The sequence below is a fragment of the Lutra lutra genome, chromosome 9 (assembly GCF_902655055.1).
Source record: "Lutra lutra chromosome 9, mLutLut1.2, whole genome shotgun sequence".
NCBI lineage: Eukaryota > Metazoa > Chordata > Mammalia > Carnivora > Mustelidae > Lutra > Lutra lutra.
In genome coordinates, this window is record NC_062286.1 from 115,656,213 (window position 1) to 115,676,485 (window position 20,273).

At 43.3% G+C, this 20,273-nt stretch overlaps 2 protein-coding genes across 5 annotated transcripts in view; both read left to right on the forward strand.

The window, feature by feature from the left end:
- The first annotated feature begins 615 nt into the window (after nt 1–615).
- LOC125109562 (signal-regulatory protein beta-1-like) lies at nt 616–12,851 on the forward strand. Its single transcript, XM_047746607.1, has 4 exons — nt 616–810; nt 4,561–4,887; nt 5,003–5,112; nt 12,667–12,851. Exons 1-3 carry the CDS (start codon nt 765–767, stop codon nt 5,107–5,109), a joined length of 480 nt encoding a protein of 159 aa, XP_047602563.1. The 5' UTR covers nt 616–764; the 3' UTR covers nt 5,110–5,112; nt 12,667–12,851.
- Nucleotides 12,852–15,265: 2,414 nt separating this feature from the next.
- The window catches only part of LOC125108183 (signal-regulatory protein beta-1-like), a 154,163-nt gene continuing 149,155 nt past the window's right edge, over nt 15,266–20,273 (forward strand). For all 4 annotated transcript variants that reach the window (XM_047743622.1, XM_047743624.1, XM_047743621.1 and 1 more), the window contains exons 1-2: nt 15,266–15,396; nt 18,598–18,951. In XM_047743622.1, coding sequence (XP_047599578.1) covers nt 15,327–15,396; nt 18,598–18,951 — 424 coding nt within the window. In that variant the 5' untranslated portion in view covers nt 15,266–15,326. The remainder of the gene's footprint in view (nt 15,397–18,597; nt 18,952–20,273) is intronic.

Here is a 20,273-nt window from a genome sequence, read left to right on the forward strand (position 1 = left end):
GTTGAGGGTGACCCCAAAGCCCGTGTTCCTAACCTCGTCTCTGGGCCACCTGCTTTTTTATATGACCTGGGCTTTGAGTGTGGGAGGATGTTCCCTTTTTGGGTATGGAGGACAGACCTGAGCCAAGACTGCAGATACAGACCCTGGGGCCAGACTGTCTGACTAAGAACCGTGGCTCTGCCACTGACTGACTACCTAGCCCGGTCTGGGCCTTGGGGTCTTCATCTGTGAAATGGAGATAGTAAGCCTCCCCACCTCCTAGGGTTGCAGTGATAACCTGGTGAGTCAGAGCTGGACAGCAGAGTCTGGCGATGTGGGTGTTTGCCGGGAGTCAGCAGTGACTATGCTGTCATTGCCTGGCCACTGATGTCTGCTTCAGAATCCAACTCCCATCAGAAGTAACCTTTACACCTTATGGGGGAGGAAGCCATGGGGCTGCTCAGGGAGCCGCCGGCATCTGAGCACCTCCCTGCCTATCACGGGAGGGCTCTCTCCCTGCAGGCCGGAGCATCCACACTTCCTCCTTGCAAGGCCCCCTCCAGCGATCAGAGCCGGGCACGAGCATCCAGCTGACCTACATGTCCTCCGGCTTCCCCTGACGTCACGTGACTGTGACCTGGTTGAAGAAGAACCGAGAGCTCCCCAAGCAGCAGACCCACGTCCACGCCAGCGGAGACACATACAACGTGACCAGCAGAGTGCTTGTCCCGCTGCTGGCTGACGACGTGCTCTCCGTGGTCCAGTGCCACATCAATCACAAGTCCATGCTGGTGTTCCAGAAAAACATCAGCCTGGACCAGTACCTCCTTGGTAAGGACATTTTCCCTGTTCAGGTGGGTCAGCCCAGAGCTGGGCCGTGTGTGTCTCTGCCTCAGTTGCCTCCTCTGAAAATGGTACAGCTCTCACTTGGTTGTGGCAAGAATTCAGCAAACTAAGAATTGCCAAGTACATAACGCAGGCCTTGCTCATGCTAACCAATCGGGTAGCAGTTGCTCTGTAGCTACTCATTCTTGTTTGTCCTATCCACATCACCTCTCTGGACTCAGTTTCCTCACCTGTAAAATGGGGAACAGTATCTTCTGGGAATTTTGTGTTTTTATTTATTGTTTTATATGAAGAGCATGTCAAAGTCTTTTTTTTTTTAATCTGATATTTTTGTTGTGCTTGATTTTCCTGGCCTGGACGAATGCTTGAAAGGTGTGTAAATTCAGTGAGGTCATATGTATCATGCCTAGAAGGAATTATAGCAATCATCCCATTGTTTATGACAACTCTAAAGCCCAGAGAAGGCAAGTGAGTGGTCCAAGGTTGCACAGCAGGAAAATTAATTCCTTAAATATGTATAGGACCTTAAAGTCTATAAAATAGTTTCCTCAATATTTTTTTCTATTATCATGGCAATGAAGGCATCATGTCACATGAATAAAAATACTGGTATTAACACCTCAAATGAGCTTAGCACACAGTCAGTAAAGCACATGTGTGTGAGCTGATTTATTTAATGTGTGCCACTGACCTATAATGTTTGTCCCACTGGTGATTTACACAAGGAAACTCAGATTCGAAGAGGTAGTCTGCCCCAGGTTGTAAAGCTGGTGAGTGAGAGAGCTTTTGCATGAATTCAGGCTTCTAACTGTTTTTTACCATTGTGGGATCACCTGCTTCAGTGTCTTTGAGTATAAAGCAGGAAAACGATCATTCAGGGGCATTTATTATATAATTTCTCAGAGTTGGGACAAACATATAGAAAAGCAAAAATCATAGAAAATACAAATATTCACAAATGAATTAATTACTTATAAAATTAACCCCAATCAAACCCCTCCCTGCTTAATATCCCTGCATCTCTGCTGGGTTTCCCATCACGGAAATGCCCCTGTGGGTGTCTCTGTCTGGGTTCCCCTGAAAGCAGAACCTCAAACCAGGACTGGGTGCATGTGTTTGGGAAATGATCCACAGAGGCACGGAGGTTGGGATAAGGAATGGGGAACGTTGGACAGGGAAAGCAGGACACCCAAGAAAGGGTGAGTTATTGAACAGGTGCCCTGGTGGACAACTGAGGCTCGGCACCGCTGGGACCCCCTCAGGAACTAGGTAGACTTCTCCTCAGAATGCTCGTCCTCAGAACTAGGTAGACTACCCCTGGGTGGGGAAGGGAGCCGGGAATGTGCCCGCACGGTCTGGGTGGCATTTGGTGGTTATGGAGAAATCCCAAGGCACTGGGAAGTGTTGCGGGAGTTGCAGGAGGGAGAGGCACGTCCCAGCTCAGCTGCTCTGAGATCGGGCAGTGCGGGGGAGGGGGAGTGGAGCTCAGAAACCCTCTGCTCTTGAACAGCATTGCCTTGATTGAAGTGTGGCCAGCGAGACACCACACTGTGAGGAAGAATCTGCATCCATTGCAAAGTGAAATCAGATATCTTGCCAAAGTTGTGTTGCAAGAAGTTGATGCCAGTGATACAGGGGAACTGCTGGGATCACAGGCGAAGCCTTTGAGTGCTTCAAGGTAGAAAAAGAAGAAAAAGATTCACGATGCTCATGATTCCGTGGACATCATTGGAGGACAAGTGTCCTCAAAAGAGGACACTTGGATTTAAAGAGGTCCTGGTGAAAATTGATAGAATATTCAAAAGCTTTCAAATAATTTTTTCCATTACCTTTTAATGATGGTGCCGCGAATGTGGAATCTGTAGGTACCATACCGATTTGTTGGTACTGTCGTGTAAGGTTTTGGGAAAAATTATTATCTACCTTCTTATACTCCCAACACTCATTCCTTCTAAGAGTTGGTGCATAGTTGTGGTTATTTATTACATTTAATTAAAATATAAATTAAAAAAATTAGTTTTATCACTGAAATGTTTTTCAGGATGAAACTGCAACCCATTCTTCCTTGACAGTGTCTATGAAATTGGGGCCTGTTTTTGTATGCATTTCTTCTAAATGGCTTTTTGTTGCTTTCTTTTTTTTTTTTAAGATTTTATTTATTTAACAGACAGAGATCACAAGTAGGCAGAGAGGCAGGCAGAGAGAGAGGAGGAAGCAGGCTCCCCACTGAGCAGAGAGCCCGATGCGATGCGATGCGGGGCTCAATCCCAGGACCCTGGGATCATGACCTGAGATGAATGCAGAGGCCTTAACCCACTGAGCCACCCATGCACCCCTGTTTTCTGATACCAAGTAGCCTTCTGTGTTTAGCTCATTTGCTTTTGTGAGGATTCAAGGAGGCATCATATGTGCTGCCATTCCGTGTGTGGGAGCAGTGATCACTCACTGTGCCTGGGTCTCTGTCCTCCCAGCAATGCCTGGACACCACACAGCCAGGAGAACTCCTTGGCAGCTAGAAGGGACATCTGAACCTCTCCCTCCTTTGAGCATCTTTCATGGCCCATAACCCTGGCCTGGGGGTACCTTATCCTGGCTTATCCTTCCTGGACATCACCCCAGTTCTGAGGCCTGAATATTCCCTCCTCAGAGTCCCCCAACCCTTTGCTTGGGTGTAATCCCTGCCTATGTGCTGAAGGGGAAATGGTGAGTACAGATAAAGACCTTCTGTGTTGGCCTGCCATGTCTACCCACCCATTAAGCAGCACTGACAGAATTTTATCAGGCTGGGTGGGTTGATCAGATGCCCTTTGTTCCTTCTATGGCTCAACGGAAGGAGTTTCTCTCCCCAAGACCAATGCAGGAAATGTCTTAACTAGGCCAGCGACACATTGATTTGACCTTGGACAATTGCATAATTTAAGAATTTTGGAAACAGAGGGAAAGTGACTCAACAGGCTCTTGCATTTGACTGTGATGTTAGTGCAAGACCTCAATCTGGACCTTCCTGCCCTTGGTTTAGGGTTAGACAGTACCATGCTGTGTGTTCATATGAATTCTATGGAAATACAAAACATTTTATAGTATCTAACACTTTCTATATTTTCCTCATTATGAATACACTCTACTGCACAGCTGGAAATCAGATGAGAAGAATTATAGAAGTTTTTAGATCATAATTTCAGAAGCCAGGATCACAAACACATACAGTCTTAAAGTTGAGAAAATGATGGTAAAATATGCTATATCTGTTGTAATCCCAGCTTTGCCCCTTGTGACCCTGGGCAAGTTCCTGAACTTCTCCACGCCCTAGTTCCTTCCTGTGTAAAATCTTAGTGGCTTGGACTCATAACCATATAGAATCTGTGCATCTTCAAATCTTATTATTATCAAGCCATAGAATGAGGCAGCTGACTTGTAGGTTCTTAAATAGAATTTAATGTTTATCTTTGCATCTTTTGTGGTGAAAGTGGAAAAAAAAAACCAGAGAGATGATTTGGATGACTTTCCTCAATCCCATCATTCTTTCATCCACGCATTCCTGTGCATGGATCCATGCATCAAACATGCATTCACTCAATGCACTCTCAGTCCTGCATTTACTCAGGCATGCACCTGTTACCGGGTCCTGAGTCCTCCTCTGGGGAAGGCCCTGGGCAAGTGACCCATCTTCAATGAGCTCCTGGGCTCCCACAGTGAGCCCTATAGTAATTGTCTGCTTTCTCTGGACTGTGTTAGTTCCCCCTACAGTGACAGCTTCCCAGGCTTCTTTCTCCTTGGACTTGGTGGCTATTACCTGCCACGTGCAGAGATTCTATCCACAGAGCGTGTATCTCACCTGGACAGAGAACTGTCATACCTTCAAGGGAGCCGAGCAACTTACACCCAAGCAGAATAGCGATGGGACCTACACCTTGGAAAGCTCGCATTTAGTGAATGTGTCAGGGCAGGAGTCTGAGCGGGTCCTCACCTGTAAGGTGCAGCATGAGGCACAACCTCCCATCCAGGCCAACCTCATACTGTCCAGAGCAGCCCATGGCACATACAAGCCCATGGAAAGCTTAGGTAAGCTCACATCTACTGCTCAAAGCTACTGGGTCACCTTTGTCTAGTAAGTGGAGTGAGGTCTTTAAACTCACAGAGCACCATTTGCTGTCTCCTTCTGCCCATTGGTACTTAGGTCCACAGATGCCTGTCCTTATCTTTGTGGCTTTCCTTCTGGGCTTCAAGGTGCTGCTGGTGATGAGTTTCATAGTCACGTACATCTGCATGCGGCAGAACCTGTAACAGGTGAGTCGGAAGTAGACGTTAGTACATAGAGAGTGAGGTCATGTCATGGTCGTGGGCTGGCCACAGTGGTCCAAGGTGAGCCCATTATTTCACACAGCCTCAAGAAAAGGTTGAGAACACTGCTGTTTTCTCTAAATGTCTGAGTGAGATCTCAGAAGCTTCCAGCTCTCATACATCCTGCAGTGGCCTGGGGTTTGAAGGTTTTTCATTAAAGTCCCTTGGAATCCTGGGTGGGGGTCCAAGGTGTGAAGGTGGGACGAAGGTCAAAGCTTTCAGCTCCAAACTCCAGAGAGTGCCCCCATATACTATTTCATATGTCAAATTTCATAGGAGCTATTTTTGGAATAAATAAGAAAAGTAATGCTAAACTTTACTAATGGAGCTGAAAAAGGACTGGAAGGCTTTAACGAGTGGCAAAAATGATTGTGGGTGTGGGAGAGTTCAGAACTCAGACAGAGGGGCTGGGCTGCAGTGAGTAGGGGTAATTTTTCTGATTTGCACCATCAATCTCATCTTGAGAGGGCCTGCCACATAGTATGTGCTCAAATTTTGCAAAATATTAACATTTTGCCGTTATGATCCTCTGTTTCTTTTAAAAACACTGTTCTGAATTTGTTTATTATTCTCAAATTTGATTTTATAATTTTATAACATACTATAAGTCCTTATACAATATGCAATGTTACTTTGCATGTTTCAAATTTTATGTAAATGCTGTTATATGTATACAGTATTCTGGAACTTTCATACTTTTATGCTCAACACAGTTTGTGGGATTTTTCATGTTTCTGTACATAGCTCCATTTTGTCAGTTTTCCATGACTTTAGCTCTCTGTTATAAGAATATGCTACAACTTAGAAATTCTTCTCAGGATGGTATGAAAGCTCTATCTGCTCTTTGGATAATATAACTTTGCAACAAACATTTCTCTCTGTATGTCCATGGGCTCACATGGGAGTGTCCCTCCAGCTCCTCCGCTGTGGTCCATGCAGCAACAGTTTTAGTATCCTTTGGAAGCTTTTGTAATACAAAAAAAGCTTTTACTTTTTGATGAAGTTTTGCTCTTTCTGTTTGTACCTTTGATCTAGCTTTATTCTTCTGAGCTCTGTGCTTGTGGTTTTTTTTTTTTTTCTCTCATTGGGATAAATTGTCCAGAACTTACTGCTCAGACAGCTGCCTTTGCCATAGAGCAGACCACTCATGAATGTGTGATTCTTTCTGGAGGTCTTATTGCCATTGAACTACTTCTCTATCTCCGTTAAAACTTCCCTGCCTAGAACATTGGGGTGCATATGGCCCTTCTTTTCACTCTATCTGTATCTTTGGGGTAAATACCCAGTAGTGCTATTGTTGGGTCATAGGGTAGCTCTATTTTCAACTTTTTTGAGAAAGCTCCATACTGTTTTCCAAATGGTTGTTCCAATTTGGATTCCCACCAACAGTGTAAGAGGGTTCCCCTTTCTCCACAACCACTCCAGCATTTGTTGTTTCTTGTCTTGTCAGTTTTTGCCATTCTAACTGATGTAAGGCAGTATCTCAATGTGGTTTTGATATGAACCTCCCTGATGGCTAATGATGATGAACCTTTTTTCATGTGTCTGTTAGCCATTTGTATGTCTTCTTTGGAGAAGTGTCTGTTTATGTCTTCTGCCCATTTTTTGACTTGATTATTTGTTCTTTTGAGGTTGAGTTTGAGAAGTTCCTTATAGAACTTGGATACCAGCCCTTTATCTGTAGTGTCATTTACAAATATTTTTTCCCATTCCGTGGGTTGTCTCTTTTATTGTTGACTGTTTCCTTTGCTGTGCAGAAACTTTTTATCTTGATGAAGTCCTAAAAGTTTATTTTTGCTCTTGTTTCCCTTGCCTTTGGAGATGTGTCTTGAAAGAAGTTGCTGTGGCTGATGTTGAAGAGGTTACTGCCTATGTTCTCCTGTAGGATTTTGATGGATTCCTGTCTCACACTGTGGTCTTTCATCCATTTAGAGTTTATCTTTATTTATGGTGTAAGAGAATGGCCGAGTTTCATTCTTCTGTGTATGGTTGTGCAATTTTCCCAGCACCATTTATTGAAGAGACTGTCTTTTTTCCATTGGATATTTTTTCTTGCTTTGTGGAACATTATTTGACCATGGAGTGATTGCTGTTGCTAGGACTTCCAGTATTATGTTGAACAATAGTAGTGAGAGTGGGCATCTTGTCATGTTCCTGATCTTAAGGTAAAGGCGCTCAGCTTTTCCCCATTAAGAATCATATACACTGTGGGCTTTTCATAGATGGTTTTCATGAAACTGAAGAATGTTCCTCTATCCCTATATTCTGAAGGTTTTAATCAGGAAAGGATGCTGTATTTCGTCAAATGCTTTTTCCTGCATCGATTGAGAGGACTATGTGAGAGGACTACAAGGACTTGTCTCTTCTCTTACTTATGTGTTCTGTCACATTGATTGATATGCAAATGTTGAACCACCCTTGCCTCCCAGGGATAAATCCCACCTGGTGGTGATGGATAATCCTTTTAATGTACTGTTGGATCTTATTAGCTAGGATCTTGTTGAGAATTTTGGCAAACTGTGGAAGGAGCCAAGATACCTTTCAGCAGATGAATGGGTAAAGAAGTTGTGGTCCATATATACAATGGAATATTACTCAGCCATCAGAAAGGATGAATACCCAACTTTTGCATCAACATGGAAACATGAAACTGGAGGAGCTTATGCTAAGTGAAATAAGTCAAACAGAGAAAGACAATTATCATATGCTTTCACTTATTTGTGGGACATAAGGAACAGCATGGAGGACATTAGGAGAAGGAAGGGGGAAATGAAGGGGGTGGAGAATCAGAGTGGGAGATGAACAATGAGAGACTATGGACTCTGGGCATCAAACTGAGGAGAGGTGGGTGGGGGGATAGGTGAGCCCGGTGATAGGTATTAAAGAGGGCATGGATTGCATGGAACACTAGGTGTTATATGCAAACAATGAATCATGGAACACTACATCAAAAACTAATGATGTACTGTATGGTGACTAACATAATAAAAAAATAATAATAATAAATTATATATAAATAATAATAATAATAAATAATAAATAAATAATATATATAATATATAATATAAATAATAATAATAATAAATAATAATAAATAAATAAATAAATAAATAATAATAATAATAAATTATTTTAAAAAAACATCCTCACCCTGTATGTCATGGGGATGAGAGTACAGCACGGGGGAATACAGTCAACAGTTATGGAATAATGTTGTGTGGTAACAGAGGGTGATTACACTTACTGTGGTGAACATTGCCTAATGCATATAACTTTCAAATTACTGTGTTGTGCTAACTACACATTAAAACTAATACAGCACTGTAAGACAACTTTAATAATAAAAACTTTAAAAATATTCTAAAAATAAAATATTCTTTTGCGTGGAAAAAGAAAAAGACCCATACATAATACATATTTGGCCAAGTGATTTTTTTTTAATTTTAACTTTCATTTTTTAAAATTTTTTAATCATTTTTTAAAATTTATTTTCAGCATAACAGTATTCATTGTTTTTGTACCACACCCAGTGCTCCATGCAATCCGTGCCCTCTCTAATACCCACCACCTGGTTCCCCAAACTCCCACCCCCCCACCTCTTCAAACCCTTCAGATTGTTTTTCATAGTCCATAGTCTCTCATTGTTCACCTCCCCTTCCAATTTCCCCCAACTCCCTTCTCCTAACTCCCCATGATTTTATTCATTTATTTGACAGCGCAAGTAGGCAGAAAGGCAGGCAGAGAGAGAGGAGGAAGCAGGCTCCCTGTTGAGCAGAGAGCCTGATGCGGGGCTCCATCCCAGGACCCTGGGATCATGACCTGAGCCGAAGGCAGAGGCTTTAATCCACTGAGCCACCCAGGTGCCCCTGGCCAAGTGATTTTTGACAAAGGTTCCAAAACAATTCAATGTGGAAAGGATGATCTTTTCAACAAATGGCCATGAAACAATTAGATACTCCTATGTTAAAAAAGAAGACTCTTAACTATTTCTTTATACACAAAATTCAATATTTTCTTTTTTTATTGTGTTATGTTAGTCACCTTACAATACATCATTAGTTTCTGATATAGTGTTCCATGATTCATTGTTTGCACCCAGTGCTCCATGTGATATGTGCCCTCCTTAATACCCATCACTGGGCTCACTCATCCCACCACCCTCCACTCTTCTATAACCCTCAGTTTGCTTCCTGGAGTCCATAGTCCTCTCTCCCTCTGATTCTCTGCCCCCTTCATTTTTCCCTTCCTTCTCTTAATGTCCTCCATGCTATTCCTTACGTTCCACAAATAAGTGAAACCATATGATAATTGACCTTCTCTGTTTGACTTATTTCACTCAGCACAATCTCCTTCCTAAAATAATATTACCTAATATCAATATTACTGAACAACACACAAGAATACTAAGAACAAATTAGTATGATCAGATGGATCATACCTAAATATCTGAAATGATAAAGCTTCTAGAAGAAACCGTTGGGGGAAAAAAAACAACAAAACTAAATCTTTTTGGTCTTGGGTTAGCAGACACTTCATAGATAAGACGGGGGAAAAAACAGTCTATAAAGGAAAACATTGATCCATTTGACTTCATGAAGCTTTAAAACATTTGTTCTTCAAAAAATTCTGTTAATAAAAAGAAAAGGAAGGTTACCGACTGGGAGAAAATAATTGTCACGTGAAATCTAATGAAGGACTTGGATCTGGGACAACTGCCTATTTGTACTAATCACATTTATAATCAGTGGCTTCTTTCAGGTTGAAGTGTCAGAGAGAAGTGATTGCAGCTTGGACCTGAAGGCCGGCAGCCATAAGGCATTTACTGTCTGGCCCTCTAAGAAGAAGTTTGCAATGGCTGAGAGAATATTTAGAGAACTCTAACAACAAAGCAGCAAGAAGACGGACAATCACATTTTCTATGTGCATAAAAAAGATTTCATCAGAGCTCTACCGAAGAACATCTATGAGCATCAATGAGAGTTTTGCTGATGCAAAATGTATTAAAAAAAAAAAAAAAGACTGCTCTGTCCCAGTTAGAACAGCTTTATAATACATTTCAGTCCCTCTTTTGGGCAAAACTTCCCACCTCGTCTTGTTGCTCAGAGCGGCTATGGCTCTCCTTGGCCCAGATGCATTTTAGAATCACTTTGTCAACTTTCATTAAAAACCCTCTTACATATGGTTTGTCTCCCTCCCAATCCCATCTTGTTTCATTTATTCTTCTCCTACCTCCTTAACCCCCCCATGTTGCATCTCCACTTCCTCATATCAGGGAGATCATATGATAGTTGTCTTTCTCTGATTGACTTATTTCACTCAGCATAGTCTCTTTGCTAAAATATTACCTAATATCAATATGACTGAACAACACACAAAAATACTAAGAACGAATTCATATGATCAGATGGATCATACCTAAATATAAAATCTGAAATGATAAAACTTCTAGAAGAAACTCTGGGGAGAAAAAAACAACAAAACTAAATCTTTTCGGTCTTCAGTTAGCAGATGCTTCATAGATAATCTCACAAAATAAACTGAGGGTTGCTGGGGGGAAGGGGGTTGGGATGGGGGGTGGGGTTATGGACATTGGGGAGGGTATGTGCTATGGTGAGTGCTGTGAAGTGTGTAAACCTGGCGATTCACAGACCTGTACCCCTGGGGATAAAAATACATTATATGTTTATTAAAAAAAAATAAATTAATTAAAAAACCCTCTTACAATTATGATTTGATTGCTTTCACTTTGTATATCCATGTGGGCAAATTGACATCTTTCTGATACTGAGTTTTGCCACTCACAGACATGAGGTATTTGAGGTTTTCTTTGATGACTTTCAGTTCATCAGTTTACAGGGCTTTTTAGTCTCATGATGGTTTTATGCATCCCTACTTAGAGCTATCTTTAATACTTTCTAGTGTATGGAATCTTTAAAAATTATTATTATGTGTTTGGGACTGCTGTATAAGAATGTAATTTAGGGGCGCCTGGGTGGCTCAGTGGGTTAAAGAAGGTAATTGAGTTTTGAACATTGATCTTCTATCCATTAAGCTTATCACACTCAGACTAATCCCTTCTGTGTAACTCTTACCACATCAATCATCTGACCTAGGTTAGTTTTTACCTTCATTAAAGTTACACATACACACGCTTCAACAGGCAAATAGTTCCATACTTTCTACATATGAAAACTGGAGTCTCCCAACCTCCCGCTATTTTCTACCTCCCAGAGGCAACTATTTTCCACTCCTTTAATTGATAATTTTTCTCTAGATTCTATACCCAAATCTCATAGAGCGAGCATGTATTGTCTCTTCTTGACATCTCAACCGTAGGCATTATTTACTGACTTCCCATTGGATGATGGAGATGCAATGCTCTGTTACTATGGAAACCACACCACACATACATATTTCTACCCCACCCCCTTAACATTTTAATTTTAGATAATGTCATAGTCATTTATCATTATACATTGCTTTTATAATGCCATTATAATGGCAATGACATTGTGTTTTATACTCAATCCTTTTTTTCCTTCAAGATTTAATTTAAATTAAAGTTAGTTTACATATAGTGTAGTGTTAGTTTCAGGGGTAGAACTTAGTGATTCATCAGTAACATATGACACCCAGTGCTTATTACATCCAGTGTCTCAACCGTGTAACATTCCCAGCTTTTGTGTGTGTTGATCTGCTCATGTGTATTTTGGGTAACCACCACCATATTCAAGATACAGAGCAATTCCATGGCTGTAGAGCTTATCCTTGTGCTAGCCTCTCTTAGTGACAGCCAGCCCAAGACCCAAACCTCTGGGCCATGCTGATCTGTTCTCTATAACTTTGAGAATGTTATGGAAGTGGAGTCCCACAGTATGGAAATTTTGAGAGTGATTTTTTTCACTCCACATAATGCCTTTGGAATCTCACAAGTTGTGCACATGTATATAAGTTATTCCTTTTTATTGCTATATAGTATTTCCTGATAGGAATGCACCACAATTCGTTCAACCATTCACTTATCACTGGGCATTTTGCATGATTCCAATTTATTTCCATTATGAAAAGAGCTGCTCTAAACATTTATACAGAGACTGTGTAAAGCTATGGTCTTCATTTTTGTCAGATAAATGCCTGGGAGAATGATCTCTGGGGCATAAAACCCACTTCCTCTCCGGAAAGAGGAAGAATGATGCTTATTGTTGGAAGAAAGCACACACAACTTCTTTTTTAAAAAGATTTTATTTCTTTTTTAAGTAATCTCTACACCAAACATGGGACCCAAACTCACAACCCCATGATCAAGAGTTGCTCGCTTCACCAACTGAAGCAACCATATACCCTAAGCAAATACAACTTCTGAAGTACACACTGCACTGTGCATTTGGGCTAAGTTTACTATTCCATCAATAAAGGGTTGGAATAGGGAGTCATTTCTGGAGCCGACCTCATTTGACCCCAAAATTTCTTAGGTCCTGATGAACCCATTTCTTTCTCCAGCTCAGTAGCTCTTAGTGGAAGCTGGTGCAGAATGAGGCCACAAGCCAACCACCCCCAGGTGTCCAGAGCTCAGGAGATGGGACATAGCCCCCAACTGCAGATCCTTCTTGGCCTGGGGCTCCCAAGTGGAGAATCACCATGAAGGCCTCAAGATGGGGAGAGGGGCCCAGTGCAGAAAGCAGAGGCCCCAGGCAGGCAGGAAGCATCATTTCTTCTGGGCCTGTCCACTCTCTCTGAAACATAAAAAGAATTTCTTCCAAATTTTCTGTTGTGATTGAATTCCAGTTTCAAAGCACTGTGGTCTGGGAAATTGCAGGGAATAATCTCAGTCTCTTGGTATTGGTTGAAACCTAATTTTTGACCCAGAATCTGGTCTGTCCTGGAGAAAGTTCTATGTGCACTTGAGAAGAATGAGTATTCTGTTGTTTTAGGGTGGAATGTTCTGTATGTATCTATGAAGTCCATCTAGTTCAGTGTGTCATTCAAAACTCTTCTTTGCTGACTTTCTGCTTAGATGGATCTGTCAATTGCTGAGAGTGGAGTGTTGAGGTCTCCTATTATTAATGTTTTATTATCAATATGCCTCTTTATTTTGATTAACAGTTGCCTTTTATAGTTGATTGCTCCCATGTTGGGATCATAGATATTTACAATTGTTAGATCCCTTTGTTGGATAGACCCTTTAAGAATGATATAGTGTCCTTCTGTATCTCTAACTACGGTCTTTAGCTTAAATATTAGCTTCATCTTCATCTTCATCTTCAATAAATATTAGCTTCATCTAATGGATGAAACCACAATATGAGACAGGAATCCATCAAAATCCTAGAGGAGAACATAGGCAGTAACCTCTTCAACATCAGCCGCAGCAACTTCTTTCAAGACAAGTCTCCAAAGGCAAGGGAAACAAGCAAAAATAAACTTCTAGGACATCACCAAGATAAAAAGTTTCTGCACAGCAAAGGAAACAGTCAACAACATAAAAGAAAAGAAAAGAAAAGAAAGAGACAACCCATGGAATAGGAGAAGATATTTGGCAATCACACTACAGATAAAGGGCTGGTATCCAAGATCTATAAAGAACTTCTCCATGAAAGACTATGGACTCTGAAAAAGCAATTTGAGGGTTTTTAAGGGGCAGGGGGTGGGAGGTTGGGGGAACCAGGTGGTGGGTATTAGAGAGGGCACAGATTGCATGGAGCACTGGGTGTGGTGCAAAAACAATGAATACTGTTACGCTGAAAAGAAATAAAAAATTTAAAAAAAAAGAAATTCTCAAACTCAATCCTCAATGAACAAATCATCACATCAAAAAAAAAAAAATGGGCAGAAGACATGAACAGACACTCTCCAAAGAAGACATACAAATGGGTAACAAATATATGAAAAAATGTTCATCATCATTAGCCATCAGGGAGGTTCACATCAAAACCGTATTGAGATACCAGCTTACACCAGTTAGAATGGCAAAAACTGACAAGACAAGAAATAACAAATGCTGGAGTGGCTGTGGAAAAAGGGAAACCCTCTTAACTGTTGGTGGGAATACAAGTTGGTACAGCCACTGTGGAAGACAGTGCGGAGGTTCCTCAAAATTAGAAAATAGAGCTACCCTACAGCCCAGCAATTGCTCTACTGGGCATTGAGCTCAAAGATACAAAAGTAGTGAAAAGAAGGGCCGCATGCACCCCAATGTTCATAGCAGCAATGTCCACAATAGCCAAACTGTGGAATGAGCTAAGATGCCCTTCAACAGATGAATGTTTAAGGAAGATATGGTTCATATGTACAATGGACTATTATTCAGTCATCAGAAAGGACGAATACCTAACTTCTGTATCAACATGGACAGGACTGGAGGAGATTATGCTTAACTAAATAAATCAGAAAAAGTCAACTATCATATGGTTTCCCTTATTTGTGGAACATAAGGAATAGCATGGAAGTCATTAGGAAAAGGAAGGGAGGGTGCCTGGGTGGCTCAGTGGGTTAAAGCCTCTGCCTTCAGCTCAGGTCATGATCCCAGGGCCCTGGGATCGAGTCCGACATCGGGCTCTCTGCTCAGCAGGGAGTCTGCTTCCTCCTCTCTCTCTGCCTGCCTTTCTGCCTACTTGTGATATCTGTCTGTCAAATAAATAAATAAAATCTTTTAAAAAAAGGAGAAGGAAGGGAAAAATAAAGGTGGAGGGAATCAGAGCAGGAAACCAACAAGGAGAGACTATAGACTCTGGGAAACAAACAGACGGTTTTAGAGGGGAGAGGAGTGGGGGGAAGAGTGAGCGCAGTGATGGGTATTAAGGAGGGCACAGATTGCATGGGGCCCTGGGTGGTATACACAAACGACGAAACATGGAACACTACATCAAAAACTAATGATGTACTCTATGGTGACTAACATAACATGATAATAATTTTCAAAAAAACACAGAAAAAAACCCTCAAAACATAAGAAGAGGTCCCTCTCACCATGTGAGGCCTCTCTGCCGGACATCTGTTTCACAATCCAGAAGCAGATATCTGCCTCACAGCCGTGTGACTGCATTATAGATGCTTCCTTCCTCTTCCATCACCAGAGGGGCGGGCTGTTCCTCCCCACAGAACAGAGGCCCCATCTCCCCAGCACACACATTTGCAGAGAGCAGGATCCTCAGGCCTCCACCATGTGGGCCCCTGCCTCCGGACCATGGCCTCCTCCTCACCTGCTGCTGGCTATGCTATGGGGACTCACAGGTGAGCATTGCCTCGAGGGAGACTCCCCTTTCCCTGCCTCCTCAACCACTCCCTGTCCCTGGGCATTGAGGGCCTCCATGTAAACACAGGTGTGCTACCTACACCCTCCACAGAAAGCCAAGGACTAAGTCTCATGTGAGCATGAAATCAGGGATCTGAGCATTTCCTCTGGGGACCCATCACTTGTAGCTGGTTACCACCAGCATCCAAAGAATCAATGCTTCAATGGGTAACAATGACAGTTTTGTGTGTGTTCATTGGTCTAATCCTCACAACATCCTTGCCTGATAGCTATGACTATACTCCTGATTGTAGATATGGAAAATGAGGCAGAGAGAGTAACCAGCCCAGAGTCACCTACTTAAGTCTCTGGAGCAGCTTGGGTTCATGTCCAGCCCACTCAGCTCCACAGTTCATCTTGTTAACCATGTTATGCTGGCTGGCTCCTCAGTGGAGGTAAAGTGCTGAATCATCAGAAACACAGAGAGGCAAAGAGAAGGAGAGCCATCATGCATCACACGCAGAGGTCTTTAGAGTTCCACTGTGCTGCGTGTACTCACAACTCTTGTTAATGACGTGCTGCATGTTTCCAAGGTGCCAAATTGTTATTGAAGTTTAACATGTACTATAATTTCACTTAATCCTCAAAACAATCTCTATACTAGCATGCTGGGCCACACTGTACATGTACAGAGAATGTACTTACCTCTGTGTGTGTGCACGCGCACATGTGTGCATGCATAGGAATGGGCATAGGGAAAGGTACTCACATGCATGTGCACACACACATGGGATTTTTGAAAAACACTTTGCTTTTTGTCCTCATAATGCAGTCCAGAACGATGTTTGGATCCCTGTCTCTGAGCTACTCACCCTCTTCTTTAATTCTCTAAACCTACCTCTCACTCCTCACCAAGCTCTTAAATCAAAAACAAACTTCTCTCTTGGTAAAATGAGTAGAACCTTGTGCATTACTACGTTGGAAATGCCTCCATGCTGGATTCAGTGGTGAGGAAAGAAGGGGACACAAATTCAGAAACTGCTGCCTCTGTGATCTGCATCTGTAATTATATCCAATTTCACATCCCAATCCCAATTTTCTGGTGTCCACTAATGCCTCCGTGCCTCAGGAAATCTCATGAGTGATAACTTTCCAAATTCCTGAGCACTCACCATGTACCACACACACACCTGGAAATGCCAATGTCCGTTATGTCATGCGATCTTTGTATTCAAGGTAGACATTCCTGTCACCCCTACCTTGGAGATAAGAAAAGAAGGCCCAGAAAGGGCCAAGGTCATTGAGTATAACTGGGAAGGTAGGATTGGAACCTAGGCAGTCTGATTCTAGATCTCACAGGTCTAACCATTGCTCTTTTCAAACCCTATGACCCCAGGTAGATCCCATGAGATTTCTGCAGATCTTTCAATCAATGTGGGGAAGGGGGTGGTGTGGTGAGGAACATTTGTGGTTTGTTTCTCTCAAGTGCTTCTGTATTCTGGGTATATGCAAGTGTTTGTTTCCTCCAAGTCATCTTTGTGGGAAACTCAGCTTCTGATATAATGTCCTGAGAAATTCTCCACTGAAAATAGACTTCATGGTCTCCGAAATGGGTCACATTGGGCAATTCACACATTAAACAAATATTAACTATATACCTACTAGGAGAGAACAGTTATATTAACATAGGGCATGTTGATGAATAAAAGAGACAAAGTAGTTGCCCTTGTAGAAGTTGTATCATAGTGGAGGAAAGGACAGGAAACAATAGACACAATAAATCAGTAAATAACAGAGGTACAGAGAGTGATGAACATTAAGGAAAAAAACATGACAGTACAGCTGGATATGACAATGGGAGAACTGCTAGGGTGGGATGTATTTAAACAGGCAGCCTGGAGCAAAGATTGTAAGAAGCGGGGGAGTGAGCCATGTGACTTTCTGGGGGAAGAGCCTTCATTGGGAACAGCATGAGAGCAGAATCCTCTTGCTCTGTTCAAGGATTCGGGATTTTATTCTGAATGAAATGGTAGCTATTGCAAAGTTTTGAAGACAGAAGTGACACAATCTGACATGAGTTTCATTCTAGCATTTGGTTGAGAATGGAGTACCACAGGGCATAGAGAGAAGTAGCTAGAGCCCTCAAGAGCTCAGTGCTTCCAGGTGAACCAGGTAAACTGGTTTGCAGCAAGACAGCAGCCAGGAGAGAAAGGGGAAGAGGTCAGCCTGTGGGTGCCTACAGTAGGGGAGACTTTAGCCATTAGCATAGGAATTGAGGTGGAAAAAAAAGGTACCCAAGGGTCGGGACCACAAGCATCCAGGAAAATAAAGGTGCCTCCGCTGAGATGTGCAAGGATATGTGGGAAACTGAGTTCAGTTTAGGACATGTTAGCTGTGAGAGGTTTACTTCTAGCTAAGAAAAAGTTCGAATGTTGTTTGGACATACATAGCATAACTGAGAGGCAAGTCGTGGGCAAAAATAGAAATAGGAGGAATATAGATACACAAATGGTAGATTTTTCACCTTTCCTTGGCTCCTCATGACTACCTGATCCTCTTCTGTCTCCCCTCCCATTTTCCCTCCATGTCTCCCTCCATGGTGCATTCCTGTTTCTTCCCCTTTTCCTCCTAGCAGTTCAGCTTCCTGACCCTAGTCTTCTCCAGACCTAGAAACCAAAGTACATGATGTTCTTGGCACACACAGGACATGCCTGTAATAGCTCATGCCCTCCTTAGGAGGCATGTTTGGTTGCAAGTACCGCTAAGTGCATGGGTTTTACCAGCTCACACTCTGCAAGGGTGAACCACAAATTTCCTTCCTGAGGAGTAGGTAAGAAATGGAAAAGAACACTAGGTGTATGTGTGGTGCACCAGCAGCCTGCTTCTCTGATTTCTGTCCCTGCCTGGTTTTGAGGACACTTCTCGTAAGAAGGAAAGGGTTACTGTTTTTCGATGTCTCTAGAGATTAGCTAGTCACCAAGGCAGGAAATCCAGCTGCAAAGTCAAACCTGCTCTGTGCCACATCACTGAGTCTCTCTGTGTCTTTGTTTCCCCCATTATGATGGGTTCTCCAGTTACAGGCTTGGGGGAAGGGTTGCTCACAGTGTGCACTCAGTCAGGGAGCTGTTGTGCGTAAACACATGAGGAGATGGGCAGGATCACGGCAGGATGAGTAGACGACTGCTCTGTTTTCCCTCCAGGTGTGGCCGGTGAGGCGGGGCTGCAGGTGATCCAGCCTGACAAGTCAGTGTCTGTCGCAGCCGGACAGACAGCCACTCTGCGCTGCACCCTGACCTCCCTGCTCCCCACAGGGCCAGTTCAGTGGTTCAGGGGGACAGGGCCAGGCCGGGAGTTAATCTTCGGTTTCAAAGGAGGCCACTTCCCCCGAGTGACAAATATTTCAGACGCCACAAGGAGAAACAACACGGACTTTTCCATCCGCATCAGTAACATCACCCCAGCAGACACCGGAACCTACTACTGTGTGAAGTTCCAGAAAGGGATCCCTAATGTGGAGTTTAAGTCTGGACCAGGCACCCAGGTCACTGTGAGTGGTGAGTACGGCCTGGGCCTCCTTGTCCCCTGGTTGTGACAAGTCAATAAGAATGCCCTCCATTATCTGACCAACAGCTAAGAATCAGGCACTGTGGTGGGTGTCCCCGAATTCAGCCGCTGCCACGAATCAGGGAAGGAGAGGTCTGGAGAGGTCCTGACACTTGCTCAAGGCCCCTGATAAATGGTGGGAAAGTCTAGAACCCCAGTCTGTGGGTACATAATTCTCATCTTTTCCAATCCTGACCAATCCTCTGGTTCCAGGGATGAGGGACTTACACTCTGAGTGACTTGGCCAGTCATATGACCCAATCTTACTCCTGCCTCCAGAGAGTGTCCCCTCCATGTGGCTGACTCTTCTCTAACTCAACACTTACTGAGCACCTGCTGTGTGCAGGGTCTCATCTGCCTGCAGGGGAAACAGGGAACAAAACAGGCAAGGGCTCCTTCCTCATGAAGCTCACATTCCCTTCCCTTCCTGTGGACAAATGCACCCAGTGCAGGGAGGTGGAATATGTCTCTCTTTCAACATAGGAGAATCACAGTGAGAAGAGGTATAAACTCACTCTTCATGCTGAGAGCCCAGGATGGAGAAGATGCCAGAGGCTGGCCATTTGTGGCGGGTCTGTGCAGAAAAGCATCATGCAATTCAGGGACTGACTTTCATAAGAGCACTGAGTCTCCCCTCAGCTCCTGGACATAGGCATGCAGGTGGTTTTATCCTGATTGTGCAGTTGTTACAGGAGTTCCCAGTCGTACCCACCTTGCCTGTGCACCAGAACTAGTAGGTGGCTCCAGCACCGGGTAGATCTGTTCCTTCTGGGAGAGCTCTCCTTCCACTTCCCCAAGCTGCCCACACAGGGGATGCCCTGGTTGAGAATGGATGAAGCTGAAGGGACAATCTCAGCCCATTTACAGATGAGGACACTGAGGCTCAGCAGATCCAGCCTGAGCAGGGAAGTGAGCCACAGCCTGACTCACAGCCCTGCTCTCTGCACACTCACTGTGCTGGCCAAAGTGGGAGAAAGTGCCAACCCTCTCCTTGAAACTCTTGAATAAATCTTGTATGGTTCTCTTTTTCAGCAGTAAACATTAAAAAAGCACGGGAAGAGGTGGGCTAGCTTTGAACCCCCAGATCAGACAGGTATGCAAACATCTGGTGAAGTGTCGAGCCTGTTCCTGGAGGACACGGCTTCTCAAGTGTAAGAGCTTCCAGAGTCTTTCTCAGTTGTGTGGTGTTGCTCCTTCACTGAGCAGCCTGGGGCACTGGCCTGGACAGAGCAGAGGGGCCCCCACAATCCCAGCAACACTGGGCACCCCATTC